The 26,009-nt window shown below is 42.7% G+C and overlaps 1 protein-coding gene across 3 annotated transcripts in view; it reads left to right on the forward strand.

Moving 5' to 3' along the window:
* Window positions 1-26,009, forward strand: part of dlgap4a (discs, large (Drosophila) homolog-associated protein 4a) — an 81,860-nt gene that overhangs the window by 45,669 nt on the left and 10,182 nt on the right. Inside the window, exons 2-6 of one of the 3 annotated variants that reach the window (XM_068597428.1) lie at window positions 14,791-16,071; window positions 16,347-16,582; window positions 16,993-17,070; window positions 17,644-17,791; window positions 19,833-20,076. In XM_068597428.1, the coding sequence (XP_068453529.1) occupies window positions 14,851-16,071; window positions 16,347-16,582; window positions 16,993-17,070; window positions 17,644-17,791; window positions 19,833-20,076 (1,927 nt within the window). In that variant the 5' untranslated portion in view covers window positions 14,791-14,850. The remainder of the gene's footprint in view (window positions 1-14,790; window positions 16,072-16,346; window positions 16,583-16,992; window positions 17,071-17,643; window positions 17,792-19,832; window positions 20,077-26,009) is intronic. The other 2 variants (XM_068597429.1, XM_068597430.1) reach the window with 2 other exon arrangements.

Consider the following 26,009-nt stretch of genomic DNA (forward strand, 5'->3'; position numbering starts at 1 on the left):
TGTGTCATAGCCCAGAATCTTGACAATAACCATATGGACATTCCCCCAGAACTGTAGACCTTTCTTTTCAATAACTCTGCTGACAGTGTCTGCTCAAGAGCTCGTAAACCTGAGCACAAGTTTGTTTGCTTTTCCTGCGGCTCTCCTGCCGGCGCTCAGCCTGCCGGCTGCATCAAACACAGACAGCAACAGGCCGGCTGAGAGGAACGGAGCATTACTGATATTTCCACAAAATACCTTTTTTTGTTGCTACATGTCGACGGCCTCAACAATAAAGATGAAATTGGGCAAGTGGTAAAAAAAAAAAAGATTTAAACATAAGTAGCTAAGGAGGGAGACGTCTTGCTTCCTCCTCATCTCCATTGAGACTTGCACATGGGCACATGGGCGGTACAGATGGGGCTTTTCATTGCATCAATACTCAGGCTGATCTGTTTTTTTATGGAAGCCCATTTCCGACACAAAAAAAGTCATAATTATGACTTCTTTTTGTTTTGGCGGAAATGGGCTTCCATAGGTTTTAGCTAACCATAGCTCACCAAAACTCTGTAACTCTTATCTCTCTTGCATCAGTGAGCTGACTCTCAGGTAATCTGCACAGATCTCAGGTGGACGTATCCCTTTCAAACATTATTTTCTTTGTCTTTTTTGCCTAATGTTGCCTAATGTGGCAGAATTGCTGAAATGATTGATTTTGGCAAGACAAATTTTCCGCCCTTGACAGTGCGGTTAACGGAAATGCAATTCCTCAGAAACAGTTGGACTGTTACCACATGCATATATAATATTCAGCGTATGTGTACAGCAGGTGTTCATGACATAACCTTCTAATGTGGTTTGAGTGTGGTTTGACTCTAACCCCAATCATTTTAAGTTCAGTGATCCAGTATCTTCAAAAGCATAATACGCGGTCTAAACAATGAGGAAAAAAAATACTCCCAGAACCAGCCGTGTCCTCTGTATAGTACTCATGAGTGACTTTTAGGGGAAACTATGGATTTAAGTCTGACTCTGGAGTAAAAACTTGGGCTTTTGTTTGATTCAATTTTTTAAGCTTTGATCATAAAAAGCCTTTTTTCCTTTTATAATGATGCAGCTCTGCCCTTCATCACTGGGGAAGTAAATTATGTTCTACTGTACTATAATCTCGGCGTGTTACACATTTGCCGGCTCGTTCTTCTGCTTGTTGCCAAGTGCCGTGTCCCTCCGCGGACATCTACAATGCTGCAGGATGCTGCTGGATACATGTGTGTGGATATGATAATATACCTAGTTCGACAAAAAAACAAGAAATGGGAAAAAAAACTCCTTACTTCTCGCTGCTTGTAACTCAAAATATATCTAAACCCGCAGAAAGATCCTCTATTTTCACTCTGCCTGCTCCATAGGCTTAACCACTCATCTCGGTTGCGAGATGACAGCGTAGTTGAGGATAAATTAGTCTGACACTGCGGCGGCTAAACGCTGCCCATCATTCCTAGTCTTGGTTGCTGCCGTTGATCCGCGTTCCCTCTACTTCGTCTCCCTTTTGTGTCGAGCTCACATGCGATCGCAGACCAGCTGGAGAAGCGCTGACTGATAACAGTAGTGAGATGGCAGCGGCAGTGATGGAAGTACTGCCGGCACTCTCCCAAGATGGGAGCTACGGTGCGTCATCCATGAGACATGTTCTGGCAAAGGCATACCGGCAAGTATTCAGTGTTCACCTCCAGTCCGTCATCACCGCACAAGCTGCCTGCGAACAGGTGTCTGTGAATGTGTGGAAGAGGATGGCTGAAGCCAATCGCGGCTCTTGTCAGATTTCTACTTTTCAACACAACTCCATCATATGAGGCCGTCTGGTAAAGCTCAACGCACTTTTGGCCAATAAATGGGAGCTGGTAGAATGCGGTAACCAGATGGTCAGATCTGGTAACCTTCATGGTAATATTCCTTCCCCTGTTCTTACTCACCGTCCCGGCTCAACAAGATCACCCTTCAACGCAAGAACAGGAAACATCTCAGAGCTTCTCTCTTCCTTACCGACCGTATCATTCCAGCATCTTAAGGGAGAGAGAGAGAGGAGACATCTGTTCCTTTGAAAGCTGCATCTTCCAAAACACAAAACATCTTCCTTTGCTGCCCAGAAGGAGAGACACGTGCCGGACATTGTGTCTCGCTCTAGCCCCAAAACGGTCCGAGCCCCAGTCCAGCTGGCAGAGTCAACTCGCCCTGTAGTGACCAATGTCCCCCCACCCCCTCCCTCACGCCCCATCTGAATCTCCACAGTCCTCAGGGTCCTATGGTATCACCAGTCTGCTCTCACAGCTGGTGAAATAGATGGCTTGCCTCTTTTTTTTGACTGTGTATAATGTAGAAGAAACATTCCTATTAGTTTACGGTATTTTCTTAGTAATATCTGACACATGAAATGCCACATCTGAAGTATCCTTTTGCACATTGAATGCATAGGATTTTGTAAAAAAGAAATCCTGAATTTAACCTCCTGACTGATTATGCACCACTTACATTTACTCAACACTAACTTACAGCCAGGAAAGATCAGCAGATTGTAAAGTGGCAGAAACTTAATGACAAACACCTCACTGTGTAGTCCGGAGAGGTTACAAATTTACATTCATGCTTTTCAGGGAACCTTCACTACCACGGACACAGAGACACGACGAACCCCAGCCAGCATGTCCATGTGGGGCCCATAAGGTTTACATTTAGGCTGCAGATAAGGTCCCCAAGTGGGATTGTCAAAGTGAACATTTATTGTGCAAACTGCAACAACTTTGAAAACTTCAACAACAAAAGAGAAGCAACAGAACAAAATGAAATGCTGTCATCCCAGAATGCGTGGTTTCATACTGCAAGGACAGCGAGATTAAAAAATGTGGTTTTCACGGAAGTAAATGAGGCATTTTTGACCACGAAGGTGTCCGGAGGGAGTATTTGACACTAAAGGAAAAATACTAATTCAATCAAATCAATTTTGTTGCTAATCTTTGACATTTCCAAGACTCTAATCACCACCAAAACCCCATCACCCTACTATTTATTATATGAAGAAGAATCCAACTGGAAACCCATATGGGCAAACACAGGTAAGGCCACCATGGAAACTGTGGACAAACCCACTTGGGACCCTTTTGCAGCCCAAAATGTAACCCTTATGGGCTCCTTATGGGCTCCTTAGCGAATGGACGGTACGAGATATTGTGAGAGAGAAGCCATTTTCCTTTAGTGACCCCAGTCAACATGAAAGATGTGCAGATGATTCATTCGTAAGTAGATTAACAGTTTTAAAATGACGCATATGGGGTTTGGAGTGCAGATGTACGCTCCTGCTGGAGGGAAGGGAGCGGAGGAATAATGGGTTGGCTGGACGGTGCCTCAGCCTCAGTTGTGAAATATAGAAACCGTAGAAAGAAGTTGTGCTGGTGATCAAGGTGAGGCAATGACACAAAGTTAAGCGTTCATTCATTTCCATTTTCATCAGTGCACATCATTATTAAAAGCAAGTTCATGATGAAGTTAAGGACAGAGGGCGAGCACTGCCTGCATTATATCACCATGTTTAGACCCGCTAACGCTGCTCTATATTCAGTACTAATAGTTATAAATGTGATCCTGTGTCTTCATCTGATCCTGTTACTTCCATTGCTAAACAAGCTTTGATGTTCACTCTAATTAGACCACTTTGCAGCGCTTTTTGCGAAAGAAAAAAAATGTGCATATTTGATACGACCTTGCTGTAATCCTTCTCAACAGCCTCGGCTTCAGTTTAAGTGTGTCCTCTTAATGGACAGATACGCTCCTCCTCCTGCAGCCCTCTGCTCTAACCCTGTCTGACCACTGCTGCTGCCGTTAAACCGCTCTGCAGCACACCTAAAGCTGGACGCCGTTGGATGCTATGGTCTCTTTCCCCAGAGCAAAACAGCGTTTTCGTTTGTATTTATTTTTTTAGTGCCGAGGCCTGTTTGAGCAGCGAGGGAACGCTCGCTGCGCGTCGGCTGCCCTGATCTTGCGTCCCATGGGATTTACGTCGGGCTATCTCTGAGAAATCCGTTTAATGTGAGACCCCGGGGCTAGAATATGATGCAGCTGAAGCCGATGTGGTTTATGGTAATGCGGCTGCAAAAAAGAAAAAACCCAATGCAGCAATATGTTGCTTTTTATATTTACACAGTAGGTCAATTGCGGGGCATGTTTTTTTTGTAGATAGGTTGTCCAGATTGCTAATGTATTAATTGTTGTGAGGAATCCCTGTTCATCACGAAAACAGAGACAAGAAATAAAGACCTTTAGTGTCCTGCATGTGCACTTGATGAGCAGATTTAAGCTGCATATTAAGTCCAGTTACACTCGGGGGTCAGCGAGCGTTAAAAGGCATAAATCACACACAATCAAATGGATATATTTAATCCGGCCTGCAAAGATTTAACCCCTAATAGCGGGTTAAATGGGTTTAAAATACAAATGGCTATTCAAGGCCCCGTATGTCAGATGTAATCTAGCGGTGTGTTGCAGATTGCAACCAACTAACTGTCCCTCAACTCATCGCTCCCTTTCCAAGCGTGTTGGAGAACAATGGCCTTCAGGAAGGTATTTTTAGGATTTAAGTACAATTTAGAGCTCTTCTGCTTTTCTGCCTGACACAATATTTGCTTTTAAAAAGATGTAAACAACCAACACTTCTGAGTGGAGTTTATAAAGAATAAAAAACACAGACAGCAGTCAGTATACGTACGTTTTGGTCCTTTGTCCAGAGAAGTTTACAAAATAATAAAAGTTCCATTTTTTGTTTCCATGTTCACAGAGTTATTGATGAAATGTTGCCATTTTACTCACAAATATTCTATTGCAACATCAGTAACAAGCGTGTTTAGTTGCCGTCAACGTGAGCGTCCTTCACTTTAACACAGCAGCTTGTGCTTGTGTGTGTAATTGGAGGAGCTCAGCCAGACACCTGGCGGCATGATGATGAATTACATCAAAACATTAAAAAGTATGAACAAAAACAGCAGTAACATCAGAGCTTATCAACACTCTGACACTTCAGGACAAGGCCTGTTTAAAGTCGGGTTTCAGAATGCATCCCTGCCCTCAGATAACGTAATATCCATTACGTTTAAGTATGTTTAAGTACCTTTATACACATTTTTATTCCATCTGTATATTTAATATTCTTCTTACTGTACTTCTTATCTTAACACGTGAGCCTGTTGTCGTTCCCGGGCTGCCGCAGAAACATGGCGGTGCAAGATGGCGGACTCCGTGGCAGACAACCCGCTCCCTGTGTACACATACATGGCTTTTTCTAAGCTGACGAAGACACCCTGACTCTTCTGTGATTCTAAACATAGTTATGAATATCATATTCCATCGCTGCCTTTTCGTCCCCTAAATGTTGCAGACAGTTCCTTTAAGATATAATCGGCAGAGCGTGATGCTAGACAGCAGAACACAAAAACACAAAAGCCCAAACAAAGGCAACCGAGCTACATCCTATGGCACAGTGCTGTTTTGCCTTTTCTGTTTCCAGAGTAGACGGAAGCGGCTCCTCTCCAAACCCAAACCCCCGGGACAATTACAACTTTGACAGTATTTTAAACGAGCACCGGTGGAGGATTCACCCTGGCAGCTACTAACCGATAGCATGCAATAACTCCTCGGGGGCGCAGGGGGGCTGGGCTGAATGAATGAACGGGTCGCGTGTTTTAACAGTGGAGACGCTGGGCTGTGCATGTTTAGCATGTATGACACAAGGGCGCATGGCTGCAGAGGTTAGCGTGTAACAAGCAGCTTATTGGGTGCTTTATGTCTCGTTTCGCCTGAGACCAATATCGTGTCAAAGTAATTCTGTCAGGGAGGGAAGTTCACAGTTCTCAGCACTCGCCCCGCAGCTTACGCAACTGTTCTGCTTCATGAAAACAGAAATACACATTCCAACTCCCGTCCTTTCTATTCAAACCTCCTTTTATTTCCTTTTATTGTATTAAAAATGTCTCAACACCAGCAAAGCGATGGTAACGAGTGTAACGTCGAAACATTCGCGTTGACGCGTGGCTCTGCAAAAACGACAGCGTTAGGATTCCAGCCTGCTTTTTTCTTAATGAAACCCATGAACGTTAACCCTTCTGCTCGGCACCACCCTGCATTCAATCTTGCAGAGTCACTGAAGTGAATCTCTGTGGTGAGGCAGGCAGCGCTGAAGTGCTGGCACAAGATGTTACCAGATGAAAACATGCAGAAAGGAACCAGCAGCAGTACAGTAAATGGTAATTGGCCCGAGGGAAATGTGCAACCTCTCACTCTAATTACACTTCGGTGCGTGCGGTGGTGAAGGAGGGAGAGCGGTGTGTCGGGATCGCTTTAATGGGCCCGAGCACTGATGAGAATCCTACGAACGCCAAATGCTCCTAGCTCTGAATATTTCAGCAGGCTTTTGAGAGTAACATCCCCCCATGTACAACAATCTGAAAAAATAAGAAAGAAAGATGCTTTCGGGTTTTGGAAGGCGAGCTCGCATGCCATCGACAAAGTTTCCCGCAGTCCTCTGACAAGACAGTCCGGTGTTCTGGATGCTTCTACCTTCAGTAAACAGCTCACAGCTCAGGCTGTGATGTAAAGTCACCCGTCTGCTCGACTAGCTGTCTTTGCCTTCGTCTTACCAAACTACAGCAAACCCAAAACCTGGAAATATATTTACGACTGTACTTTAGCAACACTTGTACGTACTTGTACTTTACTATTTCCATTTTTTTTTACTTTCCACTTCTACTCCACAACATGTCAGAGGGAAATATTGTATTGTTTTACTTCCCTACCTTCAGCTGACAGCAGTAGACTCAGCCCTTGCTATATATCATTTGGATGCTTATTCAAATACATCTATACATATACATGTTGTATGTTATATTAATGGTAAGATAAGATAATCCTTTATTAGTCCCTCAGTGGAGAAATTACAGGGTTACAGCAGCATTGCTCACAAGTAAATGAAGATAAAAAACAAGTATTTCACTAAATGAGTACTTTTTTTGTGCTATTTTAAGTACGTTTTGATGCTAATACTTTCGGACATTTACTTTCTTTTTTGTTTAATGCAGAACTTAAACTTGTATTTTAGTTTTTCATACTGTGGTATTATTACTTTTGCTTCTTGCACCACTGCTCAAAGCACCGTGAAGTCCTAAATTAAGAGGCTGGTAATAATAAAATGTGCAATAAACTTGGAAAATAGACAGTGTTTACATTAATTCCAAAAATTATAACTATTTATAAACCTTATAGTGCTAACCCTAAACTAAAAATGACTGCCAAATGGTTGTCTGCCTCTGCCAAACAGTGAAGTTGCAGTTTATATCCACGTCTGTTAAAAAAATGCCATCGCTTAATAATTTAATCCTCTTCGACATTTGTTTTAAAATCATCATGATGAGGATGTACATTAGTACAGTTATGGCCAAATAACTTTATTTGTGAGGTCACACCACTCATTTCTAATCAGTTCATCCTTGAGTTTGGGTGGACGTTCGTACCAAATTTGAAGAAATTAGCTTGGAGCGTTCCTGAAATATCGCGTTTATGCGATAATGGGTGAGGCGTACGGACGTAGCGCCTCCCCCGCCTCTATCGCCGGCCTAGAGGCATGTAAAGAGCCCTGTCAGTCAACTGTAGACAAAAGGAATGAGTAGAAATAAAGTCTTAAGACAAGTACAATTCCCCTGATGGGATTCTAACTCCTCCTCTACAAAAGACACTTTAAATAACACACAATATACAAAATGAAACAGGTGTTCATTCCCTGTTTACTATTTCAGGTTTTATTAGTCACTGGTCAAATCAACAAACATCCTGGGATATTTTCTGTGTGGCCTTGGGCCCGCTGTCCAGGAACATAAAATGTGACTCAAAAAATAGAGTCTGGAGAAACCACATCCAATTTGAAGAAATTAGCTCGGAGCGTTCCTGAAATATCGCGTTTATGCGATAATGGGTGAGGCGTACGGACGTAGCGCCTCCCCCGCCTCTATCGCCAGCCTCGAGGCAAGTAAAGAGATCTGCAGGTCAACTGTAGACAAAAGGAATGAGTAGAAATGAAGTCTTAATACGAGTACAATTCCCCCTTATTGTATTCTTTCTTCAAAACCATTTTAACAAACTTTGCCTCTTGGCAGTTGCGTCCCTTTTGCAGAGAAAGACGTCTTCGTGATGCAGCGTCTCGGGGCGTATAAATGCTGCTCGACTGAATGGTCTGTTGGATATATGCAGCTGCGCTGTCAGAATCACTCCGTTGTATCTTAGTATCTTTAGCTTCCAGCTTATTGGCCACTCAATTGTTCTGATAATCCCTGATAAGCAAAACGCATTTTGCCATCAAAACAGAAAGAAGCCTCATTGTGTAACTCGTATCGCTCCAGGTCATAGACTCGGCCTTTTCAGCGACACAGAAACAGGAAGAGAGGGAGGAGGGTGTTCTCATGCCGGAGGATGTCTGGTTGTTATTCTCGTGGTCGTGATCTTTCCTCCGGCACTCAACGATGAACTGATTAGAATTTGGTAGTCAAAGGTCAAACGTCAAGGTCACTGGGACCCAATGTCCCATCCTCGTGAACGCAATATCGCGGAAACACCTTCTGTGATTTTCCTCATATTTGGCACGGACATCCATTTGGACACGAGGATGAACTGATTCAATTTTGGTGTCTAAAGGTCACTGCAACCTCACAAAATTGGCCATAACTCAATAAATGATATCCTAGATGTGACAATTTCACAAAAAGATGTCTAAATTTTGGACAAACATGGATGTAAACTGCAACTTGAGTGGTTGTTGGCAGTACACTACCTCAGTAATGATGGTTTCCTGTGTAATGGATGCATATTTGATTATTCATGGGAATCATAATGCTTTCTGGTTGAGATTTAAAGGAGACATTTGCTTCCATTCTATGTCTCCATGGTAAACATGAACCTCCGGCATGCAACCTTTTAGCTTAGCGTAGCACAAAGACTGTAAACAGCAGTAAACAGCTAGCCTGCCTCATGTCCAAAGGCAAAAATATCATGTGGAAACGACTGTCTTTTGGAAATGACTGGTCCTTGATAAGATATACTCTGACACACGACTCCCCGTAAAACAACACATGTCATTTTTCAACTACATAACTGTGATATAATGTGGTAATTTGTGAGTTTGTAAGATGCTGTACGGGTGAATTTTAGTACCTTTTGTTTCCGACGTTCAACCATGTGAAGCGTCATAACAAAAAATACAAAAACAATCTGTTTCTCCTTAGTTATTTAAAAGACATATATAGAAAAGTATCCAGTTTTTGAACTGATTAGCCCTGTTGTTGACAAGAAATAAGACTTGTGGCTTGCTTTCCCCCAGGCAGTAGAGAATAACACTGGCAGCAGTAAAGAACAACACTTGCTGTATCCACAGGAAGCCCCGATGACATAACTTTGTGACTGCAACACGCTATTAGTAGATTCTCACCAGTTCAGTGGGGATAGCGGATGGTGTCGGCTCATCCGAAGTGTTAATGCTGTAAACGCAGACCTTTTACTCGTAGGAGCTTAGACGGAAGAGAGTTGCATTTTCTACATTTTATTAGAAAAATCTTGTGGAAACCCCGTATGTTTTTGTATCAGACTAAGCAATCTCATAAGGTGCTATGGAAGCCCATTTCCACCACAAATGAAAAAGTCATAATTACGACAACAAAAAAATCATGACACAAAAAAAGGATGACAAAAAGAAAAAAAGAAGTCATAATTATGACAAAAAAAGTCATAATATATGACAACAACAAAATTCAAAATTATGAGATAAAAAGTCAAAATTAAGAGATAGTAAGTGCGCACTGCAGAATTTTGAATTTTGATCTCATTATTATGACTTTTTAAAATTTGTTTTGTGATTATTTTTCATATATATATAACCATGACTTCTTTTTTGGTGGCGTAAATGGGCTTCCATAGTTTTCAGCTTCTGTAAGCAAAGCAGTAACTGCAGTTGACTCCAGTGTAATATGTCCTGTACGTTCGGCTGAAAAAAGAATCGATGCGATGGAAGCAATGTGGGGGGAAAAAAGAGGTGATTATTGAAGGAGACTGCAAACGCCAATACCCAGCAGCTGTATATTCACCCTCAGAACAAGGAGCGAGACCAGATCGATACCTCTCTCTCTCTTTCTTCTGCGTCCCTCCCCTCCCTATACGCTCATCACCCGAGGTTGGAGGGGGACTGCCACAGGAGACATTTATTACAGGCCCGCTCGGTGGCTCTGTGGGACACAGCGGCTCATGGTTCTGCTTGTTATCGCGCCGCGTGTAGATCTAACGGGGGGGGGGGGGGTTGTTCTAAGTCAGCATCGGACGACGTGACGTCGCCTCCCAATGGACCAATGATGGGGCTCTTTGACAAAGTATAGCAGCAATTTCACCGCGCCTGTGAGGATTATTGCTTTGTCAAAGTGCATTTATGTGTTCAGAGTTCTGTCCTCATTTGTTAGATTTTTAAATCTCTATGTATAAAGGATCCAAGAATGTACATATATATATTTTTTTTAATGTGTTTTTTTTTCCCAATTTCCTTTCTTTAATTTGACTTAATGATTCGGGTGCTTGAATGGAGACACGAAGAGGATGACGTGTTTTTGGAGGCCAAACTTCAGTCAATAAGCTCTGTGGCTGAACAAATATTTAATACGTACATGTTTTGTTCGGAGTTGAAGAGTAAAGGGGCAATCTGCAAAAAATAAAAAGCTTACGTTAAGCTATAAACAAACTCCACCACGCTCTCACGAGCACGAGTATACGCACAACGAGGCTGTGTAGTTGGTGTGATAATGTTTTGTGGTCTCATTTAGCTGTTCCTTTAAGACATGTGAAAGCCTCAACATGAACGGGTGGAACATGACTGACATGTTTTATATTGTAGAACAAAATGTTAACATCTCTTTATCTTGTGTTTTGTAAATTACTGTTTTCAAGTCGAAGTAAAAGACAATTTCATGACTGTTAATCACAATGATCTTGAAAACTGATGCAAGCTTCTTAATTCTGCAGTGGATTAACGCTCTGTGGCTTGTGTTTAATTGATTTCAGCTTCTTTTTTTAATGCCATCATTTACAAAAGTGTTCATTGCACTGAAATGTGCAGTGTAGTAGGAAAACAGTAAAAATGCAACGTCTAATTGTATGTCGCGCTTGTCCTTTGTGTTTTTACTCGTTCAGCAGGAGTGACCTCCTCAGAAAAAACATCTCCTTGGCAGCTGAAAATGTTATGCATTGCCTAAAGGATGCGATACATATTATTTCCCCCTGTCAGAGCAAGCTCTAGAAACAGCATTACATAACTGCAAGAGAGTTGGAAAGTCTCAAATATCTTCCAACAATGAGCATTATTCTGAGCCGCAGCCTCCATAACATTTGTGCTCGTTTATTGTTTGTCGTCTGGCTTTGATTTTCCTGCACGAGAACATGTGACGGCCATGTTGTAAAGGAGCCAACGCAGAGAGCCACAGGAGTACATGTACATGTACGCAGTATACAGTAGTAGCAAGTATGATGTAGTATAGGACTACTCGACTGTAATACATCATTTGGTAAAAATTGAAGCGATTGGCTTAATTGGCACGATACCTGATCCAGTTATTCAGTATTGAGTTATTGGTGTCGGCACATCCCACTTATAAGAAGATTTAATCCGTCATTGGATAATTTGGCGGTATATAGACAAAACATTTTTAAAAAGTAAGATATGTAACTGTAAATACATATATACTGCATCGGCAATTGACTTTTATATAATGAATATTCAACCGCTTAGTGTATGAATCTGAATATATATTTTGAATGATCAAAATCATTCATTTATCAAATGACTTTCTATTTGTTAGAACAAGAAATGTATAATGCTAGGTGTCCTTTTTCTCTTTAAAGACTCATACATTGTCTTAATTTCAGTTTTGTTGCTTTCTTGTTGATATACTTTACATCTTAACAGGCAAAATAAGGTGTACTTTACTGCATAAATACTCACGGTGACACTGTAAAGGCCCAATAGGTCCATAATGTTTGATGGCGAGTGTGGGTTTCCATACAGATCACCTTCGTACACCAATCAACGACTTGCATGCGTGACCTTTTACCCTCCGCATGACCCTTCCAGCGCCTAAATACACAAACAGCTGTGAGCTCACTCTGCACGTTACATAATCGCACTACAACTGCAACCAATGTGCAGCACTCGCATTCATGAGATCATTTGAGGTAGCACTCCTGCTGATGCACGTGTGCTGCTGCACATGCAGCTGCTGCTGCTGCTGCTGCCGGTGAGAGAGACCAAGTGCTCCCATCAGTCACTCGGTGAACGTGCAAGATTTCCCCCGAGATAATTCCCGCAGCCAGTCATTGCCTCCCCTGCGGTGTGTGCGCGAGTGGAGCAGCGACATATTTGCACACGTCACACGCAGTCCAAGGATTCATTCACCTTGTAATTATGCGAAAGCCTGCTGGCCACCATCACACACACAGACAGACAGACGCACTGAACCTGTGACAGAATTACACAAACTGTGAGCGTTATTTCTTTCCCATCTTGCCCCTGAGACGCTCAACACTTGACAGTTTGTGTTTTTTTTTCTCCCATTGCTGGGTGGGCGGTTTAGCACGTTTATGCGTGTGTCAGCGTGTGTGTCAGTGTGTAGGTGTGTGTCAGTTTGTCAGCAGTGGCGCCTACGGGACGCGAACACGTGGTGGGGTGGAGAGGTGGGGGCTACACAGTGTCAGGCTCGGGGTGGATGAATTGCAGCGGCCTGCGCCGTTGTAAAAACGCTGGTGTGTTTGTCAGCACGCCGCTGCGCCCCGTCCAGGAGCTCTGACTCAGATAAGTGGCTGCTCTCGCACTGCAGAGGGTGTATGGGAGGTCAGAGACACGTAAGACGCGGCAAACCAACACAGTGGAATGAAAATGTGTGCAGTTAACGTTCCACATTCAGCTCCCAGGCAAGATTCGGTGCTTTTTGCTGCATGGGAGAGGGCTCTTACCATTGACTGATCAGTGAGTCACTCCACTGTGATACAGACAGCATCTGTTGGAGTGAATTTAATGCAGCATGGATTTCAGCTGTGTGAATTATGAGTTTGCATAACCTTGATGCAATACCACTGTCTGTTCATAGTGAGCTCTGAGAATGAGTACAGGCCAGTGATGGAAGAAGATGAGACAGTCGCCTTAAAATATAATAAATGTTATTTATTTATACTGTGCGAGCCACTTAGCACAGGCTGCCATGTTTCTCTTTATGGCGGAGATATATCATATAAAGAGGATGACAAAAATTAATTAAGGGCTATGATAAGATGAATTGTAAAGGTTGCAACGGAAAGTGTACACCATGTTGACTATAAGTGGTGAGAAATGACCAGAGCAGCTATTTTCAAAACCTCACCCAGAACAAGAAGCTCTGACTAATGAAATGAAAATATTCATAGTTAGTAAATAATACCAGGAAAGTAAAGCAAGGTTGGTTTTTTTTCAGATTGAATTCATCATTCATCTCTGCTCATATATATCTCCCATGCCACTGAAATACGTCTATGAAATATTTGCTTTTGCCCCAGAATGCTTCCATTTTTAGTGGGCATTAGGGGAGATTTATTGTTCCCCGTGGTTAGAAAGGAAAGGATCACAGTTTATCCCGCCGTTAGTGGATTCGAGAGGATGGCGAAGAACCAAAAAAAAAAAGGATTTGTTGAAATGAGTGTTCATTTCCTGCTCCGAAAACAAAATAGCGGCCCTTAAATATAAAGCTCATTTCCATATGTGAGTCACAAAAGCGCTCGTCTATGCATTGTCAGCGCGGTAGCTGCAGGCCGTACATCACTGTGGTGTTTTATATCGGGCCCCTGGTTGTCTGGTCGCCCGCTGCGGTGGAACAGCTCATGCATTAAACTGAATCGGTCGTCCTTTTCACTAAGAATAATCTGTGATTTTGTCTGTTTGTCTTTTGATTTTCATCATCATCTCTCCATTGTTCTTATGTGTTCAGTGGCAGCGTGAGACAGATGGAAAAACTGTGTCAGCATATGTATTGTTCAGCGTTTGCTTTTAAGATCAAATCATATTTCTGTTATGCAGTGGAATTGTTAGAATGCACATATAGAACTAGAAACATTTGGAAATGTGTATGTGTGTGTTTCCCCCCCAAACCCAAATCGTGTCCTTTGTGCACTGGTGCTCCACCTGGTGGTTTTCTGTGTTAAGCCACTTATATAGGAACTTACTGGAGGGGACAATTGCTCTGTTCTCCACATTAAATCGCTGTTATGCTGCTTTTGTGAAATGCGCCACACAGCAGAGACCGTCTATAAAGTTGTTCTCGCTCAATTACTGTACTGATATTTCAAGGACACACAGAGAAAATCACTTTTAAATGGACTCCGACACTAATGTTTTCATTAGCTTTAAGTATTGATGTGGAGAACTCCCCCTCTGAGCTTTTATATTGTACGCAAATGGCTGTTTAACTGTGATGCGCTGTTAACCGTAATCTCTATAAAGGGCCAAAATGGCGAGTCCTTTTTGAAACATTCCTGAGAGAATCTACCACTAGACTGTAGAATAAAAACAGTTCAATTAGAGTAAATAGCATTAAAGAGTTGTAAGTTTAAATGTTTTATTTATCAGAATGAATTACTAAATAGCGTTACCAATCAGAGCTCTTTTCTAACAATAACTTTCCCACGTTTAAAAGTACATTTTTTCTGTGTCTCTCCACATTGCAGGATGAGCCCTTAAGGTCCGTAGACCCGTACTGATGTGCTGAGGACGACATCTCCGCCACCATGAAGGGGTTAGGACCCAACCGCAGTCGTCACATGTCTGACTCGTGTGAACCGGCGGGATGCCAACAGAAGCCGCTCTGTCCTCTGAACTCTGACCCTCACGGCTCCTTTCTGTTGAGCCCCACCATCAACCACTACGGCACCCTGGACCCCCATCTCCACCTGTGCCCTGCCACCAGCCCCACCAGCCTGACCCCTGACTGCCTGCTGCCTTTCAGCCAGATGTCCAACAGCAGCACCTTCCCTCGTCTTCACTTCACCTCCCAGGCGGAGCAGCTCGACTGCTCCCAGGCCTGCATGGCCGGCGGCGGAGGAGTTGGGCAGGGCGGCCGAGCGGGACCGCTGTCCTCCTCCTTGTCGATGGGCATGGGCTTGGGTCTGGGCCTAACCGGGGCTCCAATGATCACCAGCGGATCGGCCACGATCTCCTCTGCGGCAGCGGCCAAGATGAATCGGTTACCCTCCAACCTTTTGGATCAGCTCGAGAGACACCTACCGCTGCAGCGCGACGGCTTCAGCACGCTGCAGTTTCACAGGGGGCGTATGTCAAAGCAACGCAGCGAGAGCCCCGGACGCATACGCCACCTGATGCACTCCGTGCAGAAGCTGTTTGCCAAGTCCCAGTCCCTGGAAAACTCCGCAATCAAAGGCAGCGTGAACGGGCGCTCTGCCGGAGGAACGACCAGCACCGCGGGCGCTGGTGAGGACGGCGGTAGACCAACGCGCAGGAGCAAGAGTAAAGACAGGGCTAAAACTGAGGGGCCGAAGCAGAGATCGAGGCCCAATGCACTAGGCCTCTGGAGCTCAGACGATGCCCTGGACACTGACACGACCAAAGCTGACACTTTTGCTGTAGGTTACCGCAACCCTCTGACCATGATGTCTCTTGGCAGAGCGGTGTCAGACAGCCAGGCCGCTCCCAGGTACATCCCACAGGGCTACAACACCATTTCTGCACATACTCTCAAGACCTCGAAAAGCAGCAGTGACCTCAAGTTCCTGGCATGCCAGGCGACACAGGTAGTATCCAAGGACGAGCACGGACGAATCAGGGGAAGCAAGGATGATATACTGGTGAAGAGGGGCTCCTGGTCCACTCTCACCCTCAGCCAGGCCAGGCAAGTGTTGCAGAAGGGCTCTGCTACGGTGAACAGGACCCTGCTAAAGTCTAAATCATGCCACCAAGACATGGCTCAACAGTTCCTTCAGGTAGGAGGGCCAGTGAGTATTCATCTTCATCATCATTCTTTTGTAAGTTTGCATGGATATTTATATCATTTCTGTCTGGTTTGTTGATTTTATTGAACAATCACATGTATGGATTGTGTATGACATTCTTCACAGACATCAAGTGCCATTGCTGCACAAGCCCAGAATCAAACTGGGGATATGAGACACAAAGCATGAAATTCATACAGTGTCTAAGGGTCACACCTGAGATGACTGCAACAAACGGTTTAGTCTCACAACAGTGTGCATGTCTTTCCATGATCCAGGTCCCGATGGGGGACTGGACGGCAACTCTGGGTCGCGGCCGGGCCAAAGGTACTGAGATCCCCTGTCGAAGGATGCGCAGTGGCAGCTATGTTAAAGCCATGGGAGACTTGGAGGACAGCGAGGACTCGGAGGGAAGCCCCCAACCCTCCCCCAAAGCCACTGCCCGCCGCCAGAGCTATCTGAGGGCCACGCAGCACTCCCTGAGCGAGCAGCAGCCACCTCCACCTCAACGCAAGTGAGTCCCCACGGCGGAGAGCACCATAGTTCGTCAGATTGAAACGATAACCTTGATTAACATGCTCATTTTGCCATATAGTTGTGTTTGTGATTTTGCTACCTTACATTCATAAAAAAAATAGAAGTAAGCACCCAATGGGTGTTTTTTTTTTGTTGTTGCGAAAATTGTGGGAAGAAACATTCGTCTCAAGTCCCCAAAGGTAGTCAGCAGGTGGCAGCATCCTGTCACGAATAATTGTCTGGATGTGCGGTAGCAATTAGTCAACACAAGCCGATAGAAGCTATTCATGGAGGTAGAGATGTGTATCAATGAAGGGGGACGAGACATGACAAACAGGATCAACTTGTACAAATGCAGTGGGAGATGAAATTTTGCCATGTGTTTTACCCCTACATCCACACGGACAGGCCTCGTTGCTACGCTCTCATGCGGGAGGATTATCTGTGGTCTCCACTACAGAGTGCATGCTCTATGCAGCATCTGAGGTCAGTGTCACCATAGGCAGGCAGTGTGGCCCTCCACCCGCCCTCACTTGCCCTCCCACCACTACCCACCACCTCTCTTTTTTGGCAAACCTTTCCCAGTGCTTTTCCCCTCTGCCCCTTCTTCCATCACTTGTACCTTGCAGGTACCCTGAGTGGTGTGTTAGTGCGTTACTCTTGCCTGCTTCCTCAAGCCCTGATGTCATAACATGCAAATGTCCCATGGAAATCACTCAACCACGACCTGCTGCTTATGCACACACATTTCCACTAACACCAGGTGCCAAAAAGGGCCAGAACAGAGGAAACGTTGCACTTCCTAGATCAAGCATAAAGCCAATTTCATATCCATCAAGTTTTACTCATAAATCACTGTTTCCTCTGCGCTGCTATTTTAAACCCGAGCACATATCACTTTACGCACGTCCCAATAGTATTTCATTCAAAAATACCCAGGGGAACCTTTTCCGGAGTGTGATTTAAAGTTTCTCCTGGATATCATCAATTAAACACAGCCCTCACTTTATCCCGGTCTCTGACTTCTAAGAGGCTGATGATGTACGTTCACTTCCACAGCTCCCTGCCGTCATTGAAAGAGCTGTCGACTAATCGGAGCCTCGATAACTTAGATTGCCTGGTGAGCCCGCTGGAGCCCCCGCCGCGCTACAGAAACAACGATTTCAGCCAATGCTCCAGCACGCTGGGCAGAGGCTCGACCACTCAGGTATGTCTCTGATCATATCAAATGTGTTGCCTTTGAACCAGTCCGTCGCATGATTATTACTTGGCTGGTAAACACAAAGACTGTTTCCTCCTGTGTGTCTGTTTAACTCCTGTGTTAGTTAACCTTTTCGAAACTGTCCGCGAAAATCCTCCCGCGCCTATTTTACGTCCCAGCATGCCCCATTCAAACAATCTTTTGGCATAAAATACGTAATTTTTTCATTTTTGAACCGAACGACTCGGTTTCTGACTGAAACTCCTTCCTAACAGGCCAAGGCTTTGTTTTATTATAATTTTTGTTGCAGATTCAGATTCTTTAGGTCCTAATCTTTCCAAAAAGGTGTCTTATTGACCGCTCCAGGAGGCATTTTTGGGGAATCTGGCTCATATCTAGCTGGATGTTCCTAGTTACGATCAAAATATCTTTTTCAAAGTGTTTGTTTTTTTGCAGCTAAACTTTTTTTTTTTCATAATTTTGCTGAACAAATACATACAATAAACATAAGTATTGGAATTAATTTGTGGTTCATACAACGACTCAAACACAGGGAAAAGGAGGTCTGGAGCCCAAATTGGTTCCAGAGTTTTTAACTGGTAAAGCAACATTTTAATCTATTTCTTTCCAGGGTATACCAGACACATTCATACCTTATGAAATTGCAGATATCTTACATCAGCTTACTAGATCATGGTAGATCATCAACTCCAGTGACCCATTAAAAAAGGAAGAAAATTATTAGTAAATGTGCCAAAAAAAAAAATACACCACCAGAGAATATTCCATTGAATGTAATGTCTGTTGAGACGTGCTAATAAAGAGCCAGACGGGACTAATCTGGTGGAGTAGAAGAGCTGCTTGAGAGTGTTTGCAGAATGTCAAAGTGGGACATATGCTTTAGCGTAGACCTGAGGGAACTTGTTATATTTCTTCATCAGCTGGATTGGAGTGGGATGCAGAAATCACACACCAGACTAATGCAAACATTGTTTTTTTCTTTTTTCACAAAGAAGCAAAGGCACCCGTCTCTACCTGTACATGAGAGCTTTACAAATAATCATCAGAATGATTGATATTATTAATGTCCTAGTATGTGTGATGGATTTGGGGATACTAAGCTACAACTAGGAATTATTATTCATGTGTGTTCACCGCCCACAACACGTTCACATATGCTGCTGAAAATGCCAAACATAAAAATATGTTACTGTCTGTTTCCACTTCTATTTATGTTGCCTGATCAAACATTTCAGATGGTGCCGGCCGTCATCACTTATTCCCGCGATGCAATGACGAATCTATGCAGCAAAGACATATGAAACAGAGCTATTTCGAGTAACTCGTACACTGCAGAAACATTTATACCGTCCCTGCACTGAGAACGAAATAAAGTCACTCTTGTATTAGCTTTTTACTGAAAAGCACAAAAAAAACATCACACCCCTTATATTTCCAAAACATACCTTTATATAGCAACTCCAAGGGGAGCTGCACAGTACTGAAAAGAAGTACATGTACTCAAGTGAAATACTTCAAAGTGCTTGAAGTACTTCTACTTAACTAAAACTTTACACTCAACCACATTTATATATGCAAAGCTTATCATCAACAATCATCATCAACATTGTTAAAACATTGTATTAAATGATGATTGATTACAGTGATTCTCTGCCAACCCTCTAAAAGTCTCAAATAATTTTGTGTAAATAACTGTTTAAGCCCCAAAGAGGGAAAAAGTATTCAATATTTCCAAATATAAACCAAGATCAGATTGTTCTGTCCTCTCTTGTTAATCATCTCACAAAGATAATCTCTATAAACAGATTGAATTCATCTGCAGAATCCGTAGGCAACGGGACAAAGTTTTGCTATCTGAAGGGTACTGGTTTGCGTTTATAGTAGTATAGTGAGATAGTGAGTGTGTTTTGTTGATGATAATTGTAATTGAGTATGTTTGCACTGTTGTATTGGCACTTTTACTCTGGTATTGAACGTGAACACTCCTGGTGAATGCATGTTTCTCAGTCTGCCCTCTGCCCCTCAGCGTGTGAGTCTGCACACGTTCTTTCAGGTATACGGGCAGGGCTGCGGGCACTCGATGCCGTACTGCGAGGGGGAATCGCAGGCAGTGGAGGCTCTGGATCTGCCGGCGCCCACGTGCTTCCGGTCGCGCAGCCACAGCTACCTGCGTGCCATCCAGGCGGGCTGCTCCCAGGACGAAGACACGGCCTCGGCGGACTCGGACTCACCGCCACCCACTAAAGGCTACAGTTACAGCTCCAACACCAGTGAGTACCAGTGAGGATGAGGTGGGACAAAGCAGCTGAGGATAGTCTTTGATTTAAAAACGAAAAAAATGTAGGGAAGACTTATTTGCACTTCAATATAATCCAGTCATTTACTCTGCTTCATATTAGCAAAATGCCCATTTAGGAAATTGAAAATTGTCCCCTGAAAATTAATGGACAAATATACCAGCTATTGTTTAAAACATATTTTCTTTTACTTTGTATGTGTGTAGAAAACATAAAAGCTCACATCTTAACAGTTTAGTATACATAGTATACTTATATCTTCACTATAGATACAGGTATTTCCCCACCGGGATCAAATTGCTATCTCAGATTAGTATTGTTTGTCGTGCATCATCTCTGGGTTTAAAGAAAGCTCTGGAAAAATCATAAGATGTGGAGGAAGAGCAAAAAATTATACGTGTTAGTCTGATTAAGGATGTTTGGTTCCAGGGTGCGTTGGCTCTGTCAGTAAATGTTTGTGACAACATTCACACGGCAACAGGGATGTACAGCGGAGCCACAACACTTCTAACAAACATGTAATCTATGTGATCATATTTATTGTGAACAGTAGACCTTAAAAGTTTTGACTTCACAAAATGTGTGTATCGTTTTTTTCAGTGTATGTTTAATTTATGACACATTTCCAACCATCCGTCCTTTTCAAATGGTCATCATTCGATTTATAACACACAGTCTGAAATAATGTCTTCAATGAGCGTCTCTATTTTGTAGATTATACAAACTGCTGTTATACTGTTTATTGAAAAGAATGATGTGAGCAATCACACCAATGATTCAACATGAAATGGGTCATATTTTTATTGTTTGGGGTTAAAAAAAATATTTAGGAAACTTCCCTCAATATTGTGGTCTTACGTCAACATTACAATAATCACTCAGAGCTCAAGTTATATTATTGTTTGTGTTGAAGTGAAGTGCTAATCATTTGCACGTAGAAGTGTCCATCTAAGGTAGTGAATAATTGTAAATCCGGGAATTTTATATGAAATACAAAAATTTGTTTAATATTTTTCTTCACCTTTTTTCCTGACTGATGTAATTGTGATGACTGAATGATGTGGCCTTAAACTGAGGTATTTATCGAAAGATAAAACAAAATAGTAATATTTAGTATCATCATAAGCATATTAAAGATAAACAAAATGATCATACAAACTAAATAATATGGACACTGGTAGTCTTTCTGGGTCAAACCAAATAACATGTATATGTGCACTACACATTCCTATATTAAAAAGTATAGCTCCATTGGACTTATGACTCACACAATACACATTTACTGTTACCACAATCTATTGATATGAACCGTTATTTTCAGTGTTTTATATAGACTGTATGTACTTGTTTCTTACAACAAACGGATCAAATGATTGATAATATGAACTCATGGGCTGATCCGATTTACAAATATGTGAATATCTGATTTCGTGTAACACTGGAGGTATTTGTTTTTGGTCTTCGTTGTCAAAAAAAGACCGTTTCTTCACACAAAGAGGGGAGAAAAAAAGAGAACGCCTCAATTTACATAAAACCTCATTGTTTAGGGAGACGGACGGTCACGTTGGATCGAATATGTATGAGCTTTATGTCAAGACTATGGAGTACTTTCCCGCGCCGCCGGGGACCAAAATGAAACGCACCTATCGCGGAGCCAGTCAAAAGAGACCTGAACCAATCACGTTCGTTTCCGATTACACCGAGGACCAAAACCGCCCAACACGCTCGCAGAGAACGGTAACGGGGGAACGTGGGCTCCAATCCTCGTCGTCGAGGGCGTGTCCTCCAATTCTTTTCTTCACAGCGCCGTTGTGTGTCTTACAGCAGGGACGCCCGTCCGCATCTTGTCTGCGTTTCATGAATGAACCAGAAAATAAGGATCGTACGAGTCCACCCACCACACAGTAAGATTTGGTCTCTTTTCCCGCCTTGACTGGGCATTAATATCAAAACTGTTAATTGTTGTCGGTACGCTAGCACGGCAGGCTAACGTGAGCTCCCGTTGGTGATCTGGTCGGTTAGCTAGCTAACGTGGATGAAGAAAGAGGATGAAACCCTAACGCGAGGCGTTAGCAGGCAGGCAGACGAGGCAGGTCGACAGTTAATCTGGCTGCTGTCGTTTAGATTGATGGTAACGAGGCAAGCAGCTCCTCTTCGTTGGCTCTCTTCCATCGCCGCCGTCTAATTTACGCCTCCGGCTAATGTTACTCCACGTTAAACGCCCCGGTGTGATGAGCGGTAACCGGCTAGTAGCTCAAGCTAACACCCGGACTATGGACAGCTCGGTACTTGACCAGCTAGTTAAGCTACACCGGCCACGTCTGTTATAACAGATGGCTAACATTGGCTTATTCAGTGTGTAATAAAAAGCGATCAATGCGTGATCAAATGACGTTAGTGTGACGTTCAAATTGTGACCTGATGACGCGGATCATTCGTTTAAACGGAATAAGAAATTCCTATTAAATCTCATTGCTTCAAATCTGGGACAGATGGGGCATTTAGTTGTATTTTACAGTTGATATTTTGGATTAACGTTAGCTGTCAAGTGGGGAGAGAAGTAACGTAAAACGATACTCTTCCCTCCCCAGACTCAACATGTGACAGTGATCTAAGCTCGGAGGCATGGAGGATCAATGAATCACGTTCACCTTAATTTATCGCTTCATCTACAAGTCAAAACTGACTGCTCTCTCTCTACTGCAGGTTGTGTTTTATCTCGTTGCGTGGCTTTAACCTGATGAGATTAAATTACCTTTTTTAAAGACACAGATACTGTTAAGTTTACTCTACCTGTGTTTTAACATTTCAGTTTTTAAAACAGGGCATAGAGCCATTTAATGTCTATAAACCTACCTTCTAAAAATCTTTTTGATCTCAACTGCCAAGACTGCAGAGGATATTTTGGTTCCACAGTTATGGGCCATTTTTATTCAGTAGCTAGCTACCATGTGTTAAGACCCGAGGACACAATCAATAATATATGAGCTTCCTGCCTTGTGTAGTGCTTTGCAGTCAGGACTCTTTACTGGGCTCCACCTGACAATAGGAGGATGTGCACACAAAAGGAGTGTAACAGCACCTGCCATTGTCTCTTTCCCATGCGTACTGACTCTATTATTTCTATTTGGTTATACAAATTCTGCTCATCTTGTCGAGTAATAGGTATTTGTTTAAATTACCTCATGTTTAGTTCAGTCATTACTGTCTGTCAAAAGTTTTAGGTATCGTCCGAAACGCCGGCTTTGAGGTTTCACTGTGGCAACAAGGCGTGTTCATTGTACCCAAGCCAGCCATGGTGTGTCTGTGTGTTCCCATTAACAGACAGTGAGTCATCCTCCACAGAGTTACACACTCTTTCGCTCACTCTCATTGATGAGGTAATCTCTTGACTGAATGGGCGAAGCAACAGTAGTTTCACAGTAAGGTCAACAGCAGGCAGGCTTCCTGATGATGTGTGTAGGCCTCTTAGTTAACATGGTTAGACAGTGTAGTCCAGGCCTATCCATTTCCTGCACTAATGGCATGCACTAATGGCATGCACTAACAAGAGAGCTGCTTTATCAAACATACATTTTGCACCTGTCATGATTGTGGTAGCCACCGAAAATAATACACTTTAAGTAATATCATATTGTGAGTTTATTACATATTATTAAATGCTCACAAGGACTTGGAGTATGGCACATTTGAATAGTATTCTTTAGAAAAAACAAAATTGTCATATAGCTTGAACAAATAGTTGATTAATTGATTAGCCAATATACAAAGATAATGTACCACTTTTTTGATAATCAATCAATTGTTTGTCATTTTTGATTTAAAAAAAATACTTGTTTCAGCTCCTCAGTTGTGAGGATTTCCTGCTTTTCTTTGTGACTGTAAACTTGATATCTTAAGTATTTTTAATGGTTGGCTGGACACAAGACATTTGTTGTCATTAATATCTCCAGAGTTAGGACATTGTGGTGGTCATTTTCCCCCCCAAAGTAAATGGATGCGCTTATTATCAGCTAATTGTCTCTCAAGCTGAAGTTAAAGTTTCTCCAGTTCGGTACTCTACACTGAGAAAGCGAACGGTGTCACATTCCTAATAGTTTAACCTCAGTGGCACTTGCCACGTGTCTTTTCATCAGCTGATTAGGCTGCAACCCAGACGCGTGTTGCCCTCAGTCCAGCAGATCAGACTGAGGGCCAAAGGAGGATGAGGATATCAGACTGTACGGCAGATAAGAATCCACAAACCAAGTCTCCAGGAGTGTAAAGTGTGGACACAATGTTTCTAATTTTGTCCCGATTGGAATGACTGTTCTCAAGGCAAGGTGTTCTTTTTCCTTCTATTTATAGACGTTTTTATACTACATTTGCTTTTGGAATACGAGCCACAGTGGCTTGTAAAATGAAAGCGTATACGTTTTGTTTTCATATCTTATTTTTGGTATTGTCGCTTCTCTTGTTGTTGTGTTTGTTGGTGGTTTATTTTTCCCATCAGTATGCCTGCATTGTCTGCTAAATGGCAGCCCGCCTGTCATTCTGTCTCAGCCGATAGCGTTCTCTGTCATGAAGTCTGTCCGCCGTGGCCGCTGATTGGCTGCCTCTCTATTCATACCTCGCGTCTCTTATTTATGAAGCTATTGTGGAAAAAACAGCACAGATTCAATATATGATTCCTGAAATGTTGTGTTCAAAACTTAATTAAAAAAAGATAAATAAATGAATGAAAAGCTGCAGTTGGTAGAAAACCAAATGGCATCCAGTCATTTAGATTTTCACAATGACGCAAATTTGAATGAAATTCCAGATGGTGCTCTTGTACTGTCAACTGGTTTTACCATAAAAGTTGGCCTTCGTTAGGCTTCCAGTCATTTGTTATGATTTTTTTTAAAAATCCCCTATGTCCTCTGACTATATTTGCAATCTCAGCGGTTTTCCCATGCATAAAGCACAGATATGGTTTCCCCAGCTGACATGTGGTTCGTGGGCTACAGCAAAGATAGATCTATTTAGCACAGCACGTCGTTCTGATTAGATTTACAGTATTTAGCTGAATAGTGTGCCTTGTGTGTTTAATCTGTTTGTCAGAAGTCATGCTCAGCCATGTGTCCTGGTTTAATCTTTGAGTCTACAACTCCCACAGCCTGTCAGGCTGCCATACTACCTTACAATAAGACTGCTAATCTTTGGGCAGAGCTTCTGCTTGGGTACTTGGCTCATATCCACAGTTTCACAAAGGTTCATCAACAATATGCAACAAAATTGTTGACTGTAGGCTGCAATTTGGACTTTTCTTTTGTGTTCATCAAGCCTGGTGCTCCATTAGAAACTACTGTTTTTCTTTTTTTTAACTTCACTAACAGCGACAGCATTGAACATAGTAAATCATGTTCACTCACATTTGAGCCTACCATGGAGAGCCCATTAGTGGTCATCTGATAGCTTGCTAGACAGACCTGTTGACGGAGCCAGAGCGTATCCTGGGTGAGAGACTGCAGTCAACACTTGAAGTTCATAGCAATGTTGACAAGGTGGTAATTGTTCTTAATTGTTTTCATAGCAGAGGAAGTATGACATAACAGTGATTCAATCACGTCTGCTGTGTCCATGTAACATGTTGACTTGAAGACGTAACGTGATGGGATTTTTCTTTCCCGCTCTTGAGAACTGAGACCTGATATGGAGCCAGCAATCATATTACATATCGCACTAGGACAGCAACATGGATTTAGCTTTTTGCTGAGGACATGAATAATCTGCAATTGGCCCACTTTATTACAACTGGATGGAAACAACATTTAGTCTGTTTGTTTTCATTTCATATATACATCATGCTATCGTGAAGCTGAGTAAAAACTGAAAGTGTGGATATTTGATATCAAATGGATGATCTATTACTACTGTGGAAATAA

This window comes from Clinocottus analis, unplaced genomic scaffold (assembly GCF_023055335.1).
Source record: "Clinocottus analis isolate CAN_PGR_092001 unplaced genomic scaffold, fCliAna1.0.p SCAF_4, whole genome shotgun sequence".
NCBI classification, from domain to species: Eukaryota; Metazoa; Chordata; class Actinopteri; order Perciformes; family Cottidae; genus Clinocottus; species Clinocottus analis.